The sequence below is a fragment of the Mytilus edulis genome, chromosome 12, assembly GCF_963676685.1.
Source record: "Mytilus edulis chromosome 12, xbMytEdul2.2, whole genome shotgun sequence".
Lineage (NCBI taxonomy): Eukaryota > Metazoa > Mollusca > Bivalvia > Mytilida > Mytilidae > Mytilus > Mytilus edulis.
The window spans coordinates 79,322,815-79,347,131 of record NC_092355.1 but is presented as its reverse complement, the minus strand read 5'-3'; the positions used below and the strand labels follow the sequence as shown (position 1 = coordinate 79,347,131).

The 24,317-nt window shown below is 33.9% G+C and overlaps 1 protein-coding gene across 1 annotated transcript in view; it reads right to left on the bottom strand.

Moving 5' to 3' along the window:
- The window catches only part of LOC139497229 (uncharacterized), a 308,105-nt gene that overhangs the window by 9,777 nt on the left and 274,011 nt on the right, over positions 1–24,317 (bottom strand). Inside the window, exons 12-13 of the mRNA XM_071285357.1 lie at positions 22,065–22,142; positions 4,730–4,804 (exon numbers count right to left, since the gene is read on the bottom strand). Coding sequence (XP_071141458.1) covers positions 4,730–4,804; positions 22,065–22,142 — 153 coding nt within the window. The remainder of the gene's footprint in view (positions 1–4,729; positions 4,805–22,064; positions 22,143–24,317) is intronic.

The following is a 24,317-nucleotide window of genomic DNA, read 5'->3' as shown; positions in this document are numbered from 1 at the left end:
TGTGTACTTGTATTAGACTTGTGTTTGTTGCCAGGATATTGTGTACTTGTATTAGACTTGAGTTTGTTGCCAGGATATTGTGTACTTGTATTAGACTTGAGTTTGTTGCCAGGATATTGTGTACTTGTATTAGACTTGAGTTTGTTGCCAGGATATTGTGTACTTGTATTAGACTTGAGTTTGTTGCCAGGATATTGTATACTTGTATTAGACTTGTGTTTGTTGCCAGGATATTGTGTACTTGTATTAGACTTGTGTTTGTTGCCAGGATATTGTGTACTTGTATTAGACTTGAGTTTGTTGCCAGGATATTGTGTACTTGTATTAGACTGGTGTTTGTTGCCAGGATATTGTGTACTTGTATTAGACTTGAGTTTGTTGCCAGGATATTGTGTACTTATATTAGACTTGAGTTTGTTGCCAGGATATTGTGTACTTATATTAGACTTGAGTTTGTTGCCAGGATATTGTGTACTTATATTAGACTTGAGTTTGTTGCCAGGATATTGTATACTTGTATTAAACTGGTGTTTATTGCCTTGATTTTGTGTGTTTGTATTTGACTTGTGTGTTGCCATACTATTGTGTGTTTTTATTATAATTCTACTTGTTGCCATGATATTGTTTGATTGTATTTGACTTGTGTTTGTTGCCATGATATTGTAGGAGACTTGTGGGTGTTGCTCTAATATTGTAGGAGACTAGTGTTTGTTGCCATGATATTATGTTTTTGAATTATAATTTGTATTTTCTGCCATGATTTTGTTTGTTGCCATGCAAATACGAGTTTTAATAGACTTGCTTTAGTTGCCATGATATTATGTACTTGTAATAAACTTGTGATTGTTGCCAGTAAATTGTGTACTTGTATTAGACTTGTGTTTATTTCCAGGATCGTGTTTTTGTATTAAACTTGTGTGTGTTTCCATGATATTGTGTAATTCTATTATATATATGTGTGTTTCAATAATATTGTGTGTTTGTATCAGACTTGTGTTTATTGCCATGATATTGTGTGTTTTTATTTATAGACCTGCGTTTTTAATGTTCTGTTGATAGCCTTCCTCTCTTTGATGTCAAAAGTTACAAAGTCTCGATATTTAAAACCTGTCAATAGGTCAAATAATCTACATATTGATGACAGGAATATTCCCAAAATTGTTTGTTGTCAGTGAAACTGTGTGTTGGTATTATAATTATGTTTGTTGCTAGGATATTGCGTGTTTTTATTAAACTTGTGTTTATTGCCATTATATTGTGTGTTTGTATTTGACTTGTGTATGTTGCCATACTAATTGTGCGTATTTATTAGACTTGTATTATCTGCAATGATATTCTGTCTCTGTATTAGACAAGGATTGTTCTGCCATGATAATGTGTGTTTGTAATATTCTTCACAGTATTTTGGCCATGATATTGTGTGTTATTATAATACTTATATTTTCTGTCATGATATGTGTGTTTGTGTTAAAGTTGTATTTTTGCCATGATACTGTTTGTTTGTAATACAATTTTATTCTGTGCCATAGTATTGTGTGTTTACATTAGACTTGTGTTTTTGTTGCCATTATAGTGGGTGTTTGTTTAACATTTGTGTGTGTTTCAATGATATTGTGTGTTTGTATCAGACTTGTGTTTGTTGACATGATATTGTGTGTTTGTATTAGATTGTGTTTGTTGCCATGAAATTATGTGATTGTATTAGACTTGTGTTTGTTGCTATGATATTGTGTGTTTGTGTCGGACGTGTTTTTGCCATTATATTAAGTGTTTATATTTGTGTGTTTAATGTTGCCTTGATATTTTCCATCTCTTTACGTAATGTCACAAGTCTTCATCTTTTATTTAAGCTTTGGATTTTAAATATTTTGGCCACAAGCGTCACTGAAGAGACATGTATTGCCGAAATGCGTACAGGTGCAGGAAAATTGGTACCGTTAATTTTATTGCAAAGTCCTGATATTTAAAACATGTTGATAAGTCAAATAGTCTACCTATTGATGACTGGAAAATTTCCAAAATATTTAAAAAACATGAAAAACAATAGAATAAAACATATATTTCGAGCAAAATAAATTTCAGTTAACCGTTACCATAGGTAAGTCTGATGTTCAGTTGTAATATAAATATTAGAAACTCCTACTTATACCGTGAAAATCTGATAATTGATTTGTAAAAGGCATACTGTGAAAGTACTTTAATTCGTGGGTATCAATTTTCGTGGTTTGAGCAATATTTACATGTTCGTGGGTTTTTAAATTCGTGGATTTTAGTTTTCTAAAAAAAAAAAAATTGAAAAATTGAAGCCTTTAGAAACGAGGGTTACAAATAGTCTAGATTGAAGGAAATTGTAAAGTAAACATTGACCCGTGTAAATCGTAGTGATAACATTAGTTAACCCATGATAAAGTGATCAACAGATTAAAGACCACCAAAGGTGTTAATTAGGCAATTAACATGTCACCTAAAGAAAACAGTAACATAAACAAATGCTATGAATTGCCAAATAATTCTTATCAAAATCAAGACCAGCATAATTTTTTTATTTCTTGTATGTACGAGAACTATGAGGATATAAAATGAACACTTTATCATACTAGCATATCAATACCGGAAATCTGACTTTCATTGATCAAAAACAAAAGTTGTACATTTTAGGTTATTAAAGATTAAATGGGTATAATCCTGCATGCGGTTGTAGTTCTGTGACTGCTATTAAAGTATTCTCAGAGTTGGTGCTATTCAATATCTTCTCTTAGACTAGATCATACATGTCATATCAGTAGTCAAACCTACTGATTGGGATCTTTCCAGGTCTTGATTTAGACAATGGTTATTTATTTCGTTGGACACTTAAATTCGTGGATAAAGTCATCCACGAAAACCACGAAAATTGGTACCCCACGAATAAAAGTACTTTCACAGTATTAATAAACTAACACTTAGGCCAACTAAATTTAATTAGAAGATTTTCATCCAAATTTTTGAAAAAAATGGGGCGGGTGGGAGGATTTTATTTTTTATTTTTTATTTCATATCAAACCATCTTGTGACGTTTCCTTCATATATGCAACAGTATAAGCTTCTAGCATGTATATACATGTACAAGGAATCGTACATAATTTTTCAAATTTTTCAAATTAATATCTCTGATTGGCAAAAACTGTTTTACATGTATTGGGGCAGAGGTTGTTTGTTGTTTCTCAACAAAAAAAGAATAGCCATGGATAAATCTACAAAATGTATGTTTGCCGACTTTTTGAACTCAATATATCTCAAAAATCTAACCAGTTCGAGCTTGTGTCAATTTGTTTTAATCCAGTCATTTTTGTACCAACGTGTTCCACAATTCTTGAGCTTGGGATATCATTCACAGTCCAAAATTCCCGACACAAAGTCATTGATATTTTACAGTATCAATAATAATTTCCATGGTTTTCTAATCATAGAAATTTGTGTCATGCCGCAGCGATTTGCATTTTTGGAACAGCGTATTAATCGTAACCCGAATATTTTATACCCTACCCGTAATCAATCTCTATTCTCGGTAGATGATGTTGTCATCATAGATCTGTAGAGTTATTCTAAATTACTCGAAGAAATACGAAAAACAAAATTGAAACAGGAAGTTTTGAAAGAAACGAAATCATTGACGTTTACCGGTAACGGAAATTAACAAAATCCGGAAATCGTAAATTTTTCAAAATAAAAAAAATCTGGGCGGGACGATTTCAGAGGGGCGGGCGGGGATGAAAATTTATCAATTAATTTTAATTGGCCTTAAGGAATGACTGTAATATTTTTTCTGTCTATGAAGAAATAATATAAAAAATGTGGTGCACAATAAATAACCCGTGTAGCGGGTTATTTTAAAGTGTGCACCACATTTTTTATGTTATTTCGAATAGGCAAAAAAAAAATATTACAGTCATTTCTTATAATTTAATTCTTAATTCCATTTTAAACCGGAGTTAATCATAAAAAAAAAACGTTGCTGACGTCACAGTCATATGACAAAATTATGTATATGAGCTGATAAACAAAATGACGTCCGCCAATCAGAAGACACGTTACATCCAAAATTAAATTATACTAATATAAACACAATTTTATTATCATAACACACATAACCAAATTGATGTCACTCTTCCAAACTCTAATGAGCTTCAACAGTATTCATAATGACCGAACAAAAATATCAATCATAACGTTTAAACTGGATCATAAATGTATCATTCAACAAACTTGGGTAATATATGGTTTTTCCTTTTTTTAGGGGTCAACTGAGGCCCAACTCTGGTTGCGGGATTTGCTCGCTGTGTTAAAGACCCATTGGTGGCCTACAGATACTTATATTTGTTTCTATTGTAACTGAGTCATACTTGATAATGATTCGGTTTGAATGTGCTATCAACTAAAGAACAGCAAGCAGTATGATGACTTTGAAATTTTGAGGAATGCTGATTGAGTTTTAAATTTGAAATGCATTATAAAAAGGGAAACATATATATGACAGTGGGTTTTCGACTTGATGAACCTTTACGTGGAATGCTGAACATATACCACTCACCTCATTTGTACTGTGAAACTTTTTGAGTATGTTTCTTTCACATTTACTGAGCATAGGTTTAATTTTATTTTGTTTTCAGCATCTGAATATGGCATGAAAATGCATGTACTATGTGTAATATATAAATGAAAATATGGAATACATTGTGAATAAACATACCCATGATGAACTATCTGTTCCTGATTCCTCTTCATGTATAAATACTTTCTTACCAACTTTGATACGAACACATACCTGCAATTGAAACATTATCCCATCATTATAAATAGAAAATAGTTGGTAAACCACATAACAGAATTCCACAGAAAACCTGCTAATGTAAATGGCATCTTTCATTTTCTTACACTATATAAACATAGGTGTAATAAATCTGCACAATCGAACATGTAATATCTAATTTCTTTGGCTCATTTATTGAAAAGGAGTATCTATTGAAAATAGGTAGAAAATATATCAGGATCAATGAAAAAAACCAACAATATGGATTTAGGCGTGATGAGCTAACTGTATCTATCACTTGGATGCATTTAACCTAAAATGCAAATTGAGGTTTTTCATTAAAACCTTTAATAGATACCTTCCAAAAACCTTATTTGTATGCTTTGTTTTCATTAAAAAAAATATAATCCATAGGTAATGTCCCATAACTTTTTAATGATGACAGACTTTTCAAACAAAAAGTAGCAACACGTGTTTCAGACCTTCAGAGGAACATGCCAGCCTTATCAAATTCTGTTTCAACTTCTTCATTGTCCCAACACATGAACCATTTAAATAAAATTGAGAATGGAATGGGGAATATGTCAAAGAGATAACAACCCGACCAAAGAGCGGACAACAGCCGAAGGCCACCAATGGGTCTTAAATACAGCCAGAGAATCCCGCACCCGTAGGCGGGTGAAGAACATTTATGAATGGTTTGTTTTAGCTAATTTCATCTAAGTTAAATTATGTCTGTTTGGGTTGCTCACCCAGTTGTGACAATATAACGGAACTATAAACAACTGTCATATAAGTGGGAGGTTTAGCTAGATATATAATCATGTTAAACTACCATTTCTCTTCAAATAATGCCTGTATCAAGTCAGGAATATGGTGGTTGTTTTTCGTTTGCTTCGCTGATTGATAGCGTTAGTTTTATGGACTTTTGAATTTACTTTAGAGTTCGGTATTTTTGTTAGAAAATTATAGGGAGCCCTTCAAATACTGAAAATTCACCAAAAACACCTGGATCTGCAAAACGAGGGATTCATTTAACTTTTTCACAAAAGGATCGTGCCGATATTGGTAGATACTGCGAACAAAATGGACCAGCTGCAACCGTTAGAAAATGTTAAGGACCGTTTCCCAATTTAACTACTGTTCGCGGAATGAAAAGAAAATACGACGAACATTTAAATAGAAAAAAAAAATGAAATTGAATTTTGAAGGGGATGAAGATGAAATCCATTGGAAATAAAATGCTCCGCTGTGGCGCAGCATGATACGACCGCAGAGGTCGAACCCTGAACAGTTGGGGCAAGTATGGACACAACATTCGAGCTTGAAACAGCTCTAAATTTGGATTGTGATAAAACATTTGACACAGCATAGGTTTCTGACACAGAATGAATGCGGTCTTAGAACATTTTAAATTTACCTATTATGGTCTAATATCCAAAATCGAAAAACATGGTTAGATTCAGCATATCAAAGAATCCCATGAATTCAATTTTTGATAAAATCAAACAAAGTTTAATTTTGGACCCTTTTGACCTCAATGTAGACAAATTTGATATAGGGGCCCAAAAATCAAAAATCTAAATACATGGTTAGATTCAGCGTATCAAAAACCCCATATATTCAATTTTTGTTGAAATCAAATTAAGTTTAATTTTGGACCCTGGTTTGTAGCAACTTGAAAACTGGGCCCATAATCAAAAACTAAATACATGCTCAGATTCAGCATTACAAAGAACCCCAAGAATTAATTTTTTGTTAAAATCAAACTAAGTTTAATTTTGGACCCTTCTGTCCTTAATGTAGACCAATTTGAAAACTGTACCCAAAATTAAAAATCTAAATACACGATTAGATTCGGCATATCAAAGAACCCCAAACATTCCATTTTTGATGAAATCAAACAAAGTTTAATTTTGGACCCTTTGGAACTCAATGTGGACCAATTTAAAAACGGGGCTCAAAATCCAAAAACAAAATATATGATTAGATTCAGCATATTAAAGAACCCCAAGAATTCAAGAATAAAACCCCATTAAAATTGGTCAAGAAATAAGCAATTAATACAAAGTATTAGAAAAGTATTGTTTTTGGCCCCTTATTCCTAAACAGTTTAGGTCATAACCCCCAAAATCAATCCCAACTTTCCTTTTTTGGTATGGAATCTTGTGGTACAGAAAGATCAATACACTTACACACAAGTTATTGTCATGAAACTAGAAAAATGCTTGTTTTTTGCCCCTTTTTTGCCCCTTATTCCTACAATTTTGAGCAATCACCCCCAAAATCAATCCCAGCCCTCCCTTTGTAGTATGACACCTTGCAGTACAATTTTAGAGAGATCCATACATTTGAACACAAGTTATTGTCTAGAAACTAGAAAAATGCTTATTTTGGGCCCCTAATTCCTAAACGTTTCGGGCAATTACCCCCAAACTCAATTCCAGTTTTACCTTTGTGATATGGAACCTTGTAGTACAATTTTAGAAAGATCCATACACTTACACATAAGTTATTGTCATGAAACTAGAAAAATGCTTCTTTTTTCCCCTTTTGTGGCCCCTAATTCCTAAAATTTTGAGGCAATTACCCCAAAAATCAATCCCAAATTCCTATTGATAATTTTATAACCTAATTAGTACATCAAAGGTCCGATCAATTTCATGTTTTATCAACCGTTACATTTACAAGAAGTTTTAACACCTGTGACAAATATCGATCTTTGTTACCGGTATTCTAAGGATTAACTGTATCAGTAATTAATACATCAGAGGTCATTCAGGTAACACAAATGATTAAACTATAACAATAGACACTTGTTTTATTTATTTATTCGCTTATGATTATATTTTGTTTTAGAAGATTTCTTCCTCCTCAAATAATCTATGGCGTAAAAACTGACAAATGCCACCCTACTTATAAATTTCCTTCTGACTGGGACATAACGCATTCGGAGAACCATTGGGCAAAGACTGATACACAAATGGAGTATGTTAAAAACATAATTTTACCGTACATGACGAAAAAAACATTAAAGTCGTGTCCGTCCCACCATGTTGCACAGACAGATTACAACCGCTAGATGTTAGTGTACAAAAATCAGTCACGGTAAAAAATAAAATGCGTTACTTATTTGAACAATGGTATTCTAATGAAATCGTTAAACAGTTGGATGGAAAAGAAGTCGTTGAATCCGAAAATGAACCTATTGTGCCGGTTGATTTGTCGCTAGCAAGACTTAAACCATTAAAATATTGTTTCCAATTACCAAATGTATTTATTTTTTTCTATTAAAATCATCCTTTTTTTTTTAATTTCTTGTATTTTGTGTAACTTTCTTTTGAAGTGTAAAACAATACATTGCCCTAGTGAGAGTGTTTAAATAAATGAATGTAAACCCACCGAGCCGGTCTTTTTTATTTTAAGCAACAATTTGTAAAGGGTTCCGCGGAACCATGTGTCCAAACTACGATTGCTGTTGTCAGTATAAAAATGTAATGTTGACCTAAAAATTTATCAGTACAAAATACGGAATTAAAACAAAATCAAACATTCTATAAGTTGCTATGCCTTGGTCTCAAAGATTAGATTCTGTCCAAGTTTAATAACAATCCATGAAAGTTCACAAGTTTATAATATACACAAAAATTTAATCTCAGACTCTAAATGTTAACTGTAAAAAAGATATAGGAAGATGTGGTATGAGTGCCAATGAGACAACTCTCCATCCAAGTAACAATTTATAAAAGTAAACCATTATAGGTCAAGGTACGGCCTTCAACACGAAGCCTTGGCTCACACCGAACAGCAAGCTATAAAATTTACTAGTGTAAAAGCATTCGAACGGGAAAGCCAACGGTCTAATCTGTATGTCCATCTGTTAGAAAAATACTAAAAATTAAACTAAACTTTTAAAAGTTTAATTCAGACATTATTTCTTAACCATAAAAATGTTATTTATATCTATAAAAACTTTAACCACAGACTGAACCTAAATATTGACGCCGCCAACACTAACGACGGAATCTAGGATCATAGCTATATGTCATTCGCGACATAAATTTTCGCGATATGAATGTTGCAGGCTCGACAATGTGCATTGTATCGAGATAAACAATGCACCATTATATGTAAATGAATCGCCCATGTTGATCTTTTTAATGTTTTGGATTTTGATAAAACCAAATGTTTAGCCTGGAAATGAGTAACCACAAATGCTGTTTTTTTTTATTTTGTGGTCATATTTAGTAAGTGACATATATACACCTGGATACGAATTGCAGCAATCTAGGGTGATCTTTGATAGGGTATTATTGAAATATTATATAACAAGTATCATCTTTAAAAAGATAATTGATGACTTCAGATTGGAGCGTAGTTTAAAACATCGACTTTTATTTTGTCATATCTAATAAACTGTATCTTACAATCCTTTACGATAGATATTTAGCTAATCTGCAATGAATTCCTTCTCCATGCCTAATATGTCATGTAATGTTAAACAACTCTAGATTCTAATGACAAGGAAACACCAGGCCACTGAAAGCTGAATTATAAGTTCTTGGTGGCCGTGTAGTCTAGAGTGCTGGACACAGTGCAGGCGGTGTTGTCTCGATATCCAAATAGCATGAGTCGAATCCAGACGAGGGAAGTCGAAAACATTTTCTTCCGCAAATTTGCAGATTTGTTGTGCTGATATTTAGAGTAATTATGAATATAATATGTGTTTTCCGCCGTGTATCACCTTCATTGGTGAACCAATAGATGGATCTGTCATAGAGTTGTCACTAGTTTAGACGTACTTATCAAAATAATTAGCTCTGTTACTGTATCTTACTATTCCTTACGATATATATTTAGCTACTCTGCAAGCAATTCCATCTTCATGCCTTATATATCATGTACTGTAAAGACAGATCCATCCATTGGAAAAAAGGCTATTTTTATGAAGCGTATATCATTTTGTTTGTCTGAATGATCACGTTCTTTAAAACACCATGGAAAATAATGCAGGGATGGATGGCGTTGGATGGATGGGTAGTTCATATTGAAAAATCTTAATTTTCTTTTGGTAAATGTTTTCTATTCTAATTCAAAGCTATTTATAAAAAAAACATTTTAAAACTCTGATGTTATGAAATTCGATTAAATCTCAGATATTGAAAATAAAAATTTTCCCTTGGTAAATGTTTTCTTTTCAAATTAAACGCTATTCATAAAAAAAATAAACATTTTAAAATTCTACCATTGTTATGAAATAGATTTTATCTCAGTTATTTATGTAAACTTTCACCTGCATACGCTCAACATCAACAATGACATAACTTTAGTACAATCAGAGAACAGATTTTCGACAACATCCAAGCTGTTACCAGGATTAAGCACCTTGAAAATATACCGACTGTGTCGGAAAAAGGAGATGCAAACAATATACAGTAAAGCAAGCCAAAAATGGATTCCCGGTGACAAAATGAGAAACTTTTCAAATACTGAATCAAAGAAAAAATAATTGGTATGCCCCTTTTAATGTCTTTTTATAATACTATTGCAAGATAAGTTTCCCAAGGCTTTGAGCCTGTTGTTCATTTTCATTCGCAAATTTTTATTAGAAACAAATGCTTTTATTATACCCCCGCTTTATACCTCCGCTTTAAAAAAAGGGGGGTATACTGTTTTACCTCTGCCTGTCCTTCCGTCAGTCAGTCCGTCCGTCCCATGAATATGTTTCGTCGCATTTTTCTCAGGAACTACAATACAAGGATTTCTGAAATTTGGTTTCAGGATTTATCTAAGTCAGCTATACCGTGGGATGCGTTTTCAGATTGATCACTTGACAACTTCCTGTTTACCGAACACTGTTTTACCTCTGTCTGTCCTTCCGTCAGTCAGTCCGTCCGTCCCATGCATATTTTTCGTCGCATTTTTCTCAGGAACTACAATACAAGGATTTCTGAAATTTGGTTTCATGGTTTATCTAAGTCAGCTATACCGTGTGATGCGTTTTCAGATTGATCTATTGACAACTTCCTGTTTACCGAACACTTGTATGATTTTACACATGATAGCCAAGTTGAAAATTTTCGTCACATTTTTCTCAGGAACTACAATACAAGGATTTCTGAAATTTGGTTTCAGGATTTATATAAGTCAGCTATACCGTGTGATGCGTTTTCAGATTCATCACTAGACAACTTCCTGTTTACCGAACACATACCATTTTACATTATTAAGATTAGTCCCATGAATATTTTTCGTCGCATTTTTCTCAGGAACTACAATACAAGGATTTCTGAAATTTGGTTTCAGGATTTATATAAGTCAGCTATACCGTGTGATGCGTTTTCAGATTGATCACTTGACAACTTCCTGTTTACCGAACACTTGTATGATTTTACACATGAAAGCCAAGTTGAAAATTTTCGTCACATTTTTCTCAGGAACTACAATACAAGGATTTCTGAGATTTGTTTTCAGGATTTATATAAGTCAGCTATACCGTGTTATACTGTTTGTGCCTAGCACATTCGGATTGAACCTGATACTGGCTTACAAACAAACACCATTGAAGGTACATCACTTATTACGTCACCGGAAACTCAGCATATTGTATATATAACAGTACAAAGGGAGACAAGCAGTTCACATACATTGTTTCAACATATAACAGAGTTATCTCTCTTTCTATACTCATAGACTAAAGCATACATAGCAAACACTACATCTCTTCCTTCTTTGTTAAGATTTGAAAACATCTTGACATTTTTGTTTTACAAATAAAAATTGAACTACCCTATGTCAATTTTGTTTAAACATAAAAATTCAAATAAACAACATTGTCAATAATATGTCAACAACAACAAAAACATTTGTTATTAATACCTTTATAACATAAATCCTATAACTTGTAATTGTTCATAATGGTACACATATTATTTCAAAACAAAATCTTCAAACTTTGACGGTAACCTTTTCACTCTGACTGGTCTATCTTTAATACTACAAGTTTCATCTTGACTAGAACTTGAACACTTATTTTCATCAAAATTGCTAGATTCATTTAAATTCTCATATTCATCTTTGTGATTTGAAATAATTTCAGACTCTGTATTAACTACATTTTTGTTTGCATCAAATCATTATTTTCTCTTTCAATAAATTTCTTTAAATGTGTCACATTTCTCCTGTATTGAACACCTTGGTCAGATTCAACCAATACACTATTACTAATTTTCTCAACCACTTTAAAAGGGGATGGAACAAAAGGTGTAGACATGTTATTTCCACGGTCTTGCCTGAATAGAACTTGATCGTCGACACGAATATCACTCTCGCACGCACCACAACGCTTATCCGCATATATTTTTCCTTTTGTTCGGCGTCTCGGTCGCGTACTTCAAAATCATTAATATTATAATCAATCAACTGAGGTAACTTTGTTTTGATTTTCGACCAAAAAGTAATTCGGACGGACTTACTCCGGTTGTAGAAAGAGCAGTACTACGGTACATAATTAGAAATTTATTCAATTCTAATTTCAAGTCGCGACCTTTGGCTTGCGCAATTTTCACACGCTTCATTATCGAACGATTTTGGCGCTCTACTTTGCCGTTAGACTGTGGCCATAACGGAGTTGTTCTATGATGGACTATACCATGTTCGGACATAAAGTTCTTAAAATGTTGACTAACAAACTGGGGTCCATTATCGGTGTGAATTGATAACGGCAATCCATGAGTCAAGCAAAATTTTGAAATCAACGACGTAATATTTTCCGACAAAATATTCTTAGTAACAGCGACTTCAAAATAGCGGCTATAATAATCAACTAATACAAACATATAATGATTGCTCGGTAACGGTCCTAATAGATCAGCAGCTAAGTGTTGCCACGGGGCAGAGGGCAACTCTGTACGCTTTAACGGTTCGGGTTTACTAGGCTGACTAACCAATTAACAACCGTAACAGCTTCTTTTGCAATTTTGATGAAAATAAGTGTTTAAGTTCTAGTCAAGATGAAACTTGTAGTATGAAAGATATTCCAGTCAGAGTGAAAAGGTTACCGTCAAAGTTTGAAGATTTTGTTTTGAAATAATATGTGTACCATTATGAACAAAACTTCTCAATACTTTTGTCTATCCCTGGCCACCAGACTTTACTTCGTAAACGCGTTTTCATGACAACAATGCCAGGGTGACCTTCATGAGCAAGCTGAAGTACCTGTTCCCGTAAACTAATAGGTATCACGATACGAGTACCCCGAAGTACTAATTGACCAATAGCGTATAGTTCACTTCGAATCGGTAGATATTCTTTGAACTCGATACGGTGCCACTGACTGTGAACAAGACATTCTCGGACAGCCTTTAATTCAGGATCATTCTCGGAAGCTCTTTCGATTTCTCGTGTTGTCATCGCAACCGGTGTTGATTCTTGAGCTACAGATTTAACGTATTCCTCAGTTACATTTTCCCGATTGTCACGTGTTTTTCCTTCTTTGATCAAACGTGATAGCGAGTCGGCTATATTTTTCGGTCCGGGAATATACCGTACAGTATATATATATGGTTGCATGCGAAGAACCCAGCGCTCAATTCGAGCACATACTTTCGACTTTGTAGAGTAAATACACTCGAGCGGTTCATGATCCGTTAAGAGCTCGAACTGGCTTCCATAGATATAAACATGAAACCTTTCACACGCCCATACCAAGGCTAGAGCCTCCTTTTCGGTCTGCGAATATCTGCGTTCCGTATCGCTTAAAATCCTACTCGCGTAAGAAATAATGCGCATCTCACCGTTTTGTTCTTGTATGAGCACAGCTCCAAGTCCAACTGGACTAGCATCTGCGATTACCTTAGTCAGTGCCGACTAGTCATAATAACCTAAAATTTCCGCATTGGCAAGACGACGTTTCAGCTCATCGAACGACCTTTGTTCATCTTTACCCCATGTGAACGTGGCATCTTTACGAGTTAGTACACGCAGCGGAGCTGAAATAGTTGCTAAGTCAGAAATAAATCTAGCACTATAATTAACAAGACCTAAGAAACTACGAACTTCTGCTGAAGTTCTTGGCTCACGTGTTTCAACGACAGCTTTGACTTTGACATCTGCTGGCCCAATACCCCGACCAGACAAAACATGACCCATGAACACTACTTTGGACATATTAAATTCACATTTATCATTGTTTAAAGTAATACCTTTATCTCGCAGTACCCTAACAACATTTTCAAGACATTTGTCATGGACAACCTGGTTACTAGCATGTACAATAATATCATCCATAATGTTATGAACACCCTCACAGCCCTGAAGGACTTGTTGCATGATATTTTGATATAATTCAGGGACACAACTAATACCAAACATAAGGCGCTTATACCTAAACAACCCTTTATGAGTTACAAAAGTAGTTATTTCTCTAGACTCTGGTTTTAACTCAATTTGGTGATAGGCCCAAGTTACATCAAGCTTACTAAACACTTTAATAGAGTTCATATCTTGCAATAGTTCATCTATTGTTGGAATCGGATGTCTTACTCGATTCACAGCTGTATTAGTCTGGCGCATGTCAACACATAGTCTGATGTCATCACCTGAACGTTTTGGCACGACTACTACTGGAGAAACCCATTGACTAGGTTCATTGACATGTTCAATTATATCTAAATCTAAAATTTCATCTAACTTCTTGCCAAGTTTATCGCGCAGATTAAACGGTACCCTCTTCATAGGCTGAATAATGGGTTCAACATCTGGGTAGATAGGTATCTGTAACTGAAATGATTTCAATTTACCAACTCCTGTAAAACATTCTGGATACTTGTCCTTAATTGTTCGAGGTTCAGTAACACTGCGAACAAGCTGCAGCACACCTAACTGTTCTGCTGTATTACGACTCAACAAAGCCTGACCTAACTGTTTTGATCTAAGCTTCACTGATGAGTCTTATGTTGATGAAACGCGTGTCTGGCGTATTAAATTATAATCCTGGTACCTTTGATAACTGTTTGCACCACTGGGTCGATGTCACTACTGGTGGACGTTTCGTCCCCGAGGGTATCACCAGCCCAGTAGTCAGCACTTCGGTGTTGACATGAATATCAATTATATGGTCATTTTTAAAAATTTTCTGTTTACAAAACTTTGAATTTTTCCAAAACTAAGGATTTTTTTACGCCCAGGAGTAGATTACCTTAGCCGTATTTGGCACAACTTTTTGGAATTTTGGGTCCTCAATGCTCTTCAACTTTGTATTTGTTTGGCTTTTCAGCTGTTTTGATCTGAGCGTCAATGATGAGTGTTATGTAGACGAAACGCGCGTCTGGCGTATTAAATTATAATCCTGGTACCTTTGATAACTGTCTTTGCCTTCGATAACAACAAATTCAATATCATTTAAAGTTCTGTTGTTACATTGTACAGTAGCTGTAAATATTCCAGCGATTTTCAATGGTTCCTCACTGCCATATGCGAATAAACTCTTTGTAGACTTGGACAAAACACATTTCACATGATTATCTTTTAAATAATTCCATAAATTTATTCCCATGATGTTACATGATGCTCCAGAATCAATTATCATTTTCAAATTCACATTCCCTATATTGACAACAATATTATCACATACAGAATTTATCTGATTTACACCGATCATGCTGAATACATATTCCTCATCATCCGTGTTATTCTGTGGTTGTTCAACAACTTGACGAATCTTTCCGTGTTTTGACTTATCCTTAGTTTTACAAACTTTATCAAAATGACCAACAATTTTACACTTCCTGCATTTCTTCCCCCGAGCCGGACAGCTTGGGTCAGTCCTAATGTGACCTTCATGTCCACAACTGTAGCACGTTGCTGTACATGTAGACTTGTTACCCGAATGAAAACTTTTGTTACCAGAATTAAAACTGTTCTTGCCATACTGTTTACCTTTTGACTGTATCATGTTGACTTGACCTTGACCTTCAATTGATTTAGCTTGTCGTTCTGAGTCTTCCATAGCTTTTACAATACTTCTAATATTTGCTAAAGTAAGTGTCCTACCTTTCTCAAGTAATTTACCTCTGAGATGGTGACATAAACATTTATCAATAATTTGATCTCGTATTCTTTCATCAATTGCATTTTGATTGCCAAAATCACATGTTTCAGCTCTCTGTCGAAGACGCGTTATATATTGTTCAATTGTCTCTGAAGAAGACTGAATCATAGATCGAAAAATTGATCGTTCATAAGGGGTATTTGAAAGTGGTGTAAAATAAGCATCTAGCGCACTCACCACCTTCTCATATGCACCTTCTCCTGCACCTTCCGGCAATGTGAAGAAAATGTCTGTGTGCAATAATAATGCATATTTTTGATCTACGTCTGTAACCCCTTTTCCTGCGGCAAATAGTTGAAACCCCCGAAGCCATCGTTTCCAACGTGCAGACAATCCTGTCGAGTCAGAAATGTCAAAGTTCTGAATACCGCTAACATCTGGTAGTAAAACTAATCCCATTTTGTTATACAACCTTTGATTATCCTCGTCGCCAATTTAAATATACTGTTTGAGGCTAGCACATTCGGATTGAACCTGATACTGGCTTACAAACAAACACCATTGAAGGTACTTTTGTACATCATTTATTACGTCACCGGAAACTCAGCATATTGTATATATAACAGTACAAAGGGAGACAAGCAGTTCACATACATTGTTTCAACATATAACAGAGTTATCTCTCTTTCTATACTCATATACTAAAGCATACATAGCAAACACTACACGTGTGATGCATTTTCAGATTCATCACTCGACAACTTCCTGTTTACCGAACACTTGCATATTTTTACACTATTAATATTATCCACTTGCGGCTAGGGTATCATCAGTGAGCAGTAGCTCGCAGTTTCACTTGTTATTGTCACATTTTTATTAACGGGTACTATTCCCTTCATTATCATAATAATGATGAAAATTCTAGCCAAGCTTTATAAAATTCAATGAATATTTGCAAAAGTTCTTCAAGGCCACATCATTTTAATTTCTTGTTACGGATTTTTGGACTCCAAAATTTGGGGCGAGCGAGCGATTTGAAAATTTTTATAAAAAAATATTTAATCTGCAAATCTTTGAGGCGAAGCTTGAAAAGTAAAGGCGAGCGATTATAATTTTTTTTGTAAACATAAAATAGTAGGTTTTGACAATATTAAAACTTGATTTATCACTTGTACTTTGACATTTCTTTAATTTCTGAAGTATTTTTTCTCTGTTCACCAAGAAATAATTAAATCTGGTCTATGTATGTGTGACTGACAATGATCCAATTCTCCATCCTAGTCATAATCAGATTGGAGGCAACCTCTTAATGTTATAAATATCCCTTTTACATGTTTTATGAGGGATCAATATAAGTTATAATATATTTGTTTGTACAAAAGGGCTCATATTTTCTCAAAGAACTATATATCTATCTGGTATTAAATGGTCAAAAGATGTCCAAGAATTTTTGTAATATTCCTGGACTTTAACCATGTTAACACATTTACTTTAACAGTTTAATATTATTCAAAATAAGTGGACCCCTCTTTTAGAAAAAGTTGTTTAGAATATGATGTAACGCTCCTCTTTTTGAGTACAAAATTCTAAGTTTTCAAAGGTTTTGTATAGAAGAACTATACAAATCCTTGGTATTTCTATTTTCTTTTCTACATCAATAAAATGACCCCTTGTCTGACATGTCTGAAGGAGGGTTGTTCTCAACCTGATAATAACAAACACAGGTCAAAGTACGGCCTTTTACACAGGTCTTTGATACAGACCAAACAGCAAGCTATAAAGGACCCCAAAATTATTAGCGTACACAATTCGAACAGGAAAACCAACAATCTAATTGATATATCCAAACGGGAAAATACCAATGAACACTTTGAACAACACCAACAAACGATAACTGCTGAACGACAGGCCCCTGAATCAACCAGGACAGGTGCATAAACATGCAGCGGCTATGGATAGTTTTGTTTCGCCAGCATACAATATAATTGCAGTTGAAGGCAAATCCTTCAGAAGTTCTTTGTACTTTATTCTAACAACGAACATTTTTTCATAGGGAATACAAGTAAGGGGGAAAGAAACTATTTTTTTGTTCTTTATAGGTATTTCCGCTGTTATAAAAGAGGGACGGAAGATACCAAAGGGATAGTCAAACTCATAAATCTAAAACAAACTGACAACGCCATGGCTAAAAATGAAAAAGACAAACAGAAAAACAATAGTACACATGACACAACATAGAAAACTAAAGAATAAACAACACGAACCCCTCCAAAAACTAGGGGTGATCTCAGGTGCTCCGGAAGGGTAAGCAGATCCTGCTCCACATGTGGCACCCGTTGTGTTGCTTATGTGATTACAAATCCGGTAAATAGTCTAATTCGGTAGGTCACATTCATGAAAGGGAAGGGGATTGTAGTTACGACGTAAGGAACATATCCGATATCATTTGTGAAATGGTTATTCCATAACGGTCAACCAATTTATATCGGAGCACTCCCACTTTGGATAAATAGGTTTCATGCTGAAACAAATATTCTCACAGATATTTCAAATATTCTCACAGATATTTACACAGTTTGATGGGTGCTTTTATGTTTAAAATCGTTACATACAGGTTAGACTGTGATTTTTAAAACAAATGTTGATATCTTTTTATTATATTTACAAAAGAAAACTGGTGCGGGAAATGGACATGATTATATTTCCGGATGCGGGAAGCGGGAATATAAAAAAAAATAAAAATTCTGTTTTGAAAGAAATAGGTGCGGGCGGGTCCGTCGAACAAGGAATCAAATTGGTGTGGCCCAAACTTCAAAATATGAAATTACTTGATGTATCTAAAAGGTGGGCAAAAAAGAAAAAATCTAACTTTTAAAATGTTACTCTAGATGATATTTCTTCAATTTTAACATGATACAGTTTATGTTAAAGGGACACTAGCTGTCCAATTCATGTTCACTGATTTGCCGCAAATTCTCATATTTGATTTATAACACACAAAAATGCATATCAAATTTAAAGAAAGTCTAAAATACACAATTTACAATGCAGAACCTCGATCATATGAATCAACATTTTGTGTGTATTGTAGTATAGACGCCAGCTAATAAACATTGGTGGGGACCTCCGATAACTGCTGACGGTCATATACCTCGATATAAACATAAACATGGATATAAAAAGATGGCGAACTGGTGCAACTGGATTTTTCTAGGTCTGTTTGATTTCATATTAGAGGTTAACAAGCATTCTGTGAGTATTTCCTGGCAATACATAGGCCCCCACCAGTTAAAAATTCATTGTACTGGAACAAAATGCTAACTTGATCTATAACTTGTCATGGTGTAAATTATATAACAAATATCAAGTCAATATCTTCAAAGATAACGAAAAAAATGTAGAAATTTGATTATTTAAAACTGATTTTTTTTATTGAATTTTCTAAGTTCAAGGACAATCACTCTGCACAAACTCGTAAGAGCGGAACAAAATTCGAACTTTATCTGTTACTTGCCTGAAGATAAAAATATATACCAATCATCAAACCAATATCTTCAAGCATGACAACAAAAACTGTTATCACAGAGATATGTCTCGCCTTTTTGTAATTTTGATTATGCAAGTGTTGAAATTCAAATAGCAACACTCTAACATCTTACACAAGTTATGCAAATATTCAAAGTCAATGAACCGTGACTGAGTTATATGGCTAAACAATTTCCATGTAAATGAAATGTGCCAATGCTAATACAACTGCATACCAAATACCATTGACTTATTATAAGTCGTTTCAAAATCTAAATACAAACATTAACTTGTAAACTATGTAAAAGTTTCAAAGTCAATGAACCATACAGAGGGGATGGGGCTATATAATCTCCATGGAAACAATATGCAAATGCCAATAAATTTGCATACCAAATATCATCGACTTAACATAAGCAGTTCATCTTAAACTGATCTAATCACAAACTAATACATGTAAACTAAGATAAGTTTCAAAGTCATTAGACTGTGACTGAGGGGCAAGGCCAAATATTCCCCATGCCTTGAAATGAGATGTGCCAAAGCTTATACAACTAAATACCAATTAACATTGGCCTACCACTAATGGTTCCTCTTGAACTGACCTAATCACAAACTAATACATGATAACTTTGAAAAATTGATAAAGTCAATAGACCATGACTAAGGGGCGGAGCCAAATTATCTCCATGGAAACAAGATATGACAATGCTTATACAACTGCATACCAAATATCATTGACCTACCACTTGTGGTTCCCCATAAACTGACCTAATCACAAACTAATACATGTAAAATAAGCAAAAGTTTCGAAGTCAATAGACTATGACTGAGGGGGCAGGGCCAAATAATCTCCATGGAAATCAGATGTGCCAATGCTTATACAAAGGCATACAAAATATGATTGACCTACCACTTGCCAACGCCAGAAACAGCATACCTATGTCTCGCATTTTGACTCCGTCAAGGACAAAAAAGTGTGGAAAACTGATTATTTGAGTGAATTTTCTAAGTTCAAGGACTATTACTGTGAACAAAATCGTCTGACCGAAACAAAACTCAAACTTGATCTATAACTTGACATTATAAAACAATACACCTTAATAAATATCAAATCAATATTTTTAAGCACGAAGAATAAAAGTATGGAAAACTGATTTGCCGGAATGACGGATGGACAGACAAACAGACAGACAGACATACAGACAAACATAAAGTCCCCTTCGACTGTGTCACTAGGGGACTAAAAATATATGTTAATCATCGTTTTTACCTGTATAAAAATTAAATAAAATGGTTTACCCTGTTTCACTTTCAATGTTGACATTCTTTTCCTTTTAATAACCGAACAAGCCTAATTCATGCGTAACCCATCTCTAGCTAAGAGGTTAAGCTGAAGTTCACATGAATACGGATTCAATGAGGTTGATTTATTCACTTGCAAGTGAATAATTCATCAGCGATGTTTCTTAGTTCATTTTGACAAAATTGAACCAAAATGGCTTTTAAAAACGGACTTTTATTACACTTTTTCATTTTCATTAATGATTGAACAAAAAAAGTCCTTTTTTTTTTAAATCTCGTAACTCATTTAAGGTCTACTAAAATTTCATGAAGGTTTGGAAAAGATTATTCAATTAAAAAAAAACTAAAGGAGGTTTCTGTCTAAGTTTCATAAAACTCAATGAATGTGTGCAAAAAGTTTGTTAACCTTAAGACTCCGTCTAAATGTAAACCGGAAAAGTAAGACATATTATAAGTTAAAAAGACTGAAATTTTGTTCAAACAAAACCAAATGATATTTATTAGAAGAGAACCTTCCATTCAACATTCCACCTATGTTTGTTTATAATTGGCTGTGTAAAAGAAGATGAGCATGTGTCAGTTTTCAGGGTAAGAAAATCGTATGCAAAGTCAAAGCAATAGGTCTCATTATCCAATTATCTATATATGCTCATGGTGTAACACCACTAATTCAGGCCCGGCCAGAAAGCACATACCAGAAAGTAGTACATATTTAACACAAAATAGTTCCTACGCATGAGTGTAACTTTCAAAATATGTAGAATATTTAGGTATTTTTGGTATCAAATGAAAGCTGAAGGACTGGTGATCATTGTAGAACACTTTTGGACTTTTGATTTTGAATATTAAAAAAAATGCACCAAATTTAAAAAAGAGGGTACATTTTGTCTGTTTGTCAGATCTGAAGTACCTGTTTTGGTACATCCAAAGTTCCAGGAACCAGTTCTTTCTTATATGCAATTAAAGGTATGTTAATTTTGTCAGTATAAGACACCATAAAGTGTTGCTTTGAAATGCAATGATTGCCACTTTATTTGAACTTAAAACAAAAGAGGTGTGCCTACTTGAAACGGAGGAATTTAACATAGAAAGCAATGGGACCATGAATTAGTGGTGTACTTCCTCATGGGAAACAGATTAGTTCGTTTATCTTTGATTTACCCAAAATTGTCTGAATGGTTTTCATTGCAACAGAAATCACTATTTCATAACACCACTATAGTAGATAAATGCATAATGTTTCGTTAGAAATGAGTTACTAGTACGCAGTAAAAGAAGTAATACTTATTGATCTATAACATCCTAAATCTTTACATACATAGCGTAATACTTACTGCCAGGTATATAAATATTAACATAATGCTAACTTATATACCACAAACAGTAGGTTCTTACCTTGGTGGATGTACCGGTAGGTTGGAATGGACAGCAGCTTTCTGGGTGAGGAATCGATCTTGGAACATTTTCAGAACTCTGTAACATATTAAAGGATTTTACAAAATAAAAGTTATCACTTTTGGATGATCACCAATACAGAATTTAAACATCTATTTACCTGCCCCTTTAAGCAATTACAGAGAGTAACTAGAATGATTAGCTTATCTCAAACAGTTCTTTATTTGTCTTTGAACAAAATAAACTAAGAAAAGAACAAAAACAGTGCACATATCAGGGACAGAAAAGTTACTGCATATGGGATTACTATGCAACTTATAAATTATGCAGTTGTTTTAATTTCTAAAATATCAAGTTTATGACACCACTGCTGAATTGATTTATCATCTTGCATTCGGTTTTAAGGAGAAAGCAAGTTGAACTGTGCGCCGTTCCTCACTGACAATATTCAGCTAGAAGTTTTCGGAAAACAGGAAGCTGATGATCAGTAGCAAATTTGAAAATGCATCACATGGTAAACCCTTTCACCCCTAATCCTGCCATAAGTTGTGATTTATATAGTCTTTACTTTATAGTCCACATGGCCCTCCATAATGATTTTAATAAACCATTTCAAAATGTATTGTCGAGAAAAAATTGAAGTCTTAATGTGTTCTCGGTGACAAAAAATAAAAAACTGTGAAAAGCAGTCAAAATCATGGTTTTTTTTTTGGGGGGGGGGGGGGTATTACTGCGTTAATCGTATAGGGCATTGGTATTCACAATTATCCCAAACGTATCCAAAGAGAGATATGAAACATAAAAAGGTAATTTATGGCCAGATAAGTTTTGGTCTGTAAAACTGGTCGTTGTTTTGCTTGAAATCTGTAACAACGGACATTTTGGTAGACCTGTCCTGCATATTTGTTTCTCGAACTAGACAATGGAGTCCCATTTACTTCCATGAATGGGTTGCTGTAACAACAAAGTTACAAATGAACGAGAAAGGAGTATAGTTTTGCCAATGCTCACCTGTCAAGGTTTAACTAAAACCAAAAAATAGACTGCAAAGAAATTTGTCAGCAGGATTAAGCTCACAACCACCCACCCACCCGTGCCTTCCAATTAAAAACATTCCAATACCATCAGTCCCCAAATAACAATGCATAGTTTTACAAATCAGCATCAATTACATTACGAAGAGTCAACTAATTGGCATAAAATTTGATGATTATCACACTTCAATTCATACCAAATAATACAACTATTGATTTAGAAAAAAAATTTCAAATAAACGAAAATAATTAGTTATCTCATTTGTTACAAAATTCATATGTCTGATAAAATATAAAAATCAAATCGCTCATCAATGACTGATACATTTACTCGGAAAGTTAAACATGTGTCCTTAACACAACAACACTCTGCTAGTATAAATAAAGGCAACAGTAGTATACCGCTGTTCGACGTTTACGTGTTTATTTAAATGTGAAATATTGATCACCTAGTTTAGCAAATATATATTTTTAAAAATGCACATCACAATCAACATGTATAACTAGTTAAAGTTTATATTGTACATGTTGATGGTGAACTTCCTTTACCATAAACGGTGATATGATATGACGTTCATGTTTCAATTTTCAATGAACCGAACACGTTAGTACAAACCCTGATTTGGCATATCTCTGAATTTTTTTTATTCAAAAAAGACATGTGTCCTTTTTCAAAATAACGGGACTATATCTGATGGTAAAGGACAGAAAAAGGTTAACCTGTTCTTTGTTGAAGGCTGCACTTTGAACTATAGTTGTTAACTACAACCTCATTGGTCTCTGTTAGAGAGTTGTATCAATGGCAATCATACCATATTTGATAATTGGTATATAAGTACAGGATGGACGAACGGTCTAAATAACCGGACTTACAGACAGGAACAATAAACCCCTCACAATCTTACTCAAAAGCTAGACTCAAATATAATAAGTAATTCTGTACAATTACTTTTGTGAGCCAAACTGATCAATATTTTGAGAATGATCAACATGAAATATTATTTTGAACACTTCACATGTATAAGGGTACCATTAATTGATAATTTGCAGTCATCTAGGTTTTTTGTTGTAACTGCTATCACCTGAACATATCAAAACAATGATGTGTGGATTAATTTAGTTATTATAAAAAAAAGAAGATGTGGTGTGATTGCCAACAAGACAAATATTCACAAGAGACCAACTGCTGCAGCAATTAACTAGGTGTTTTTTCGTCGTA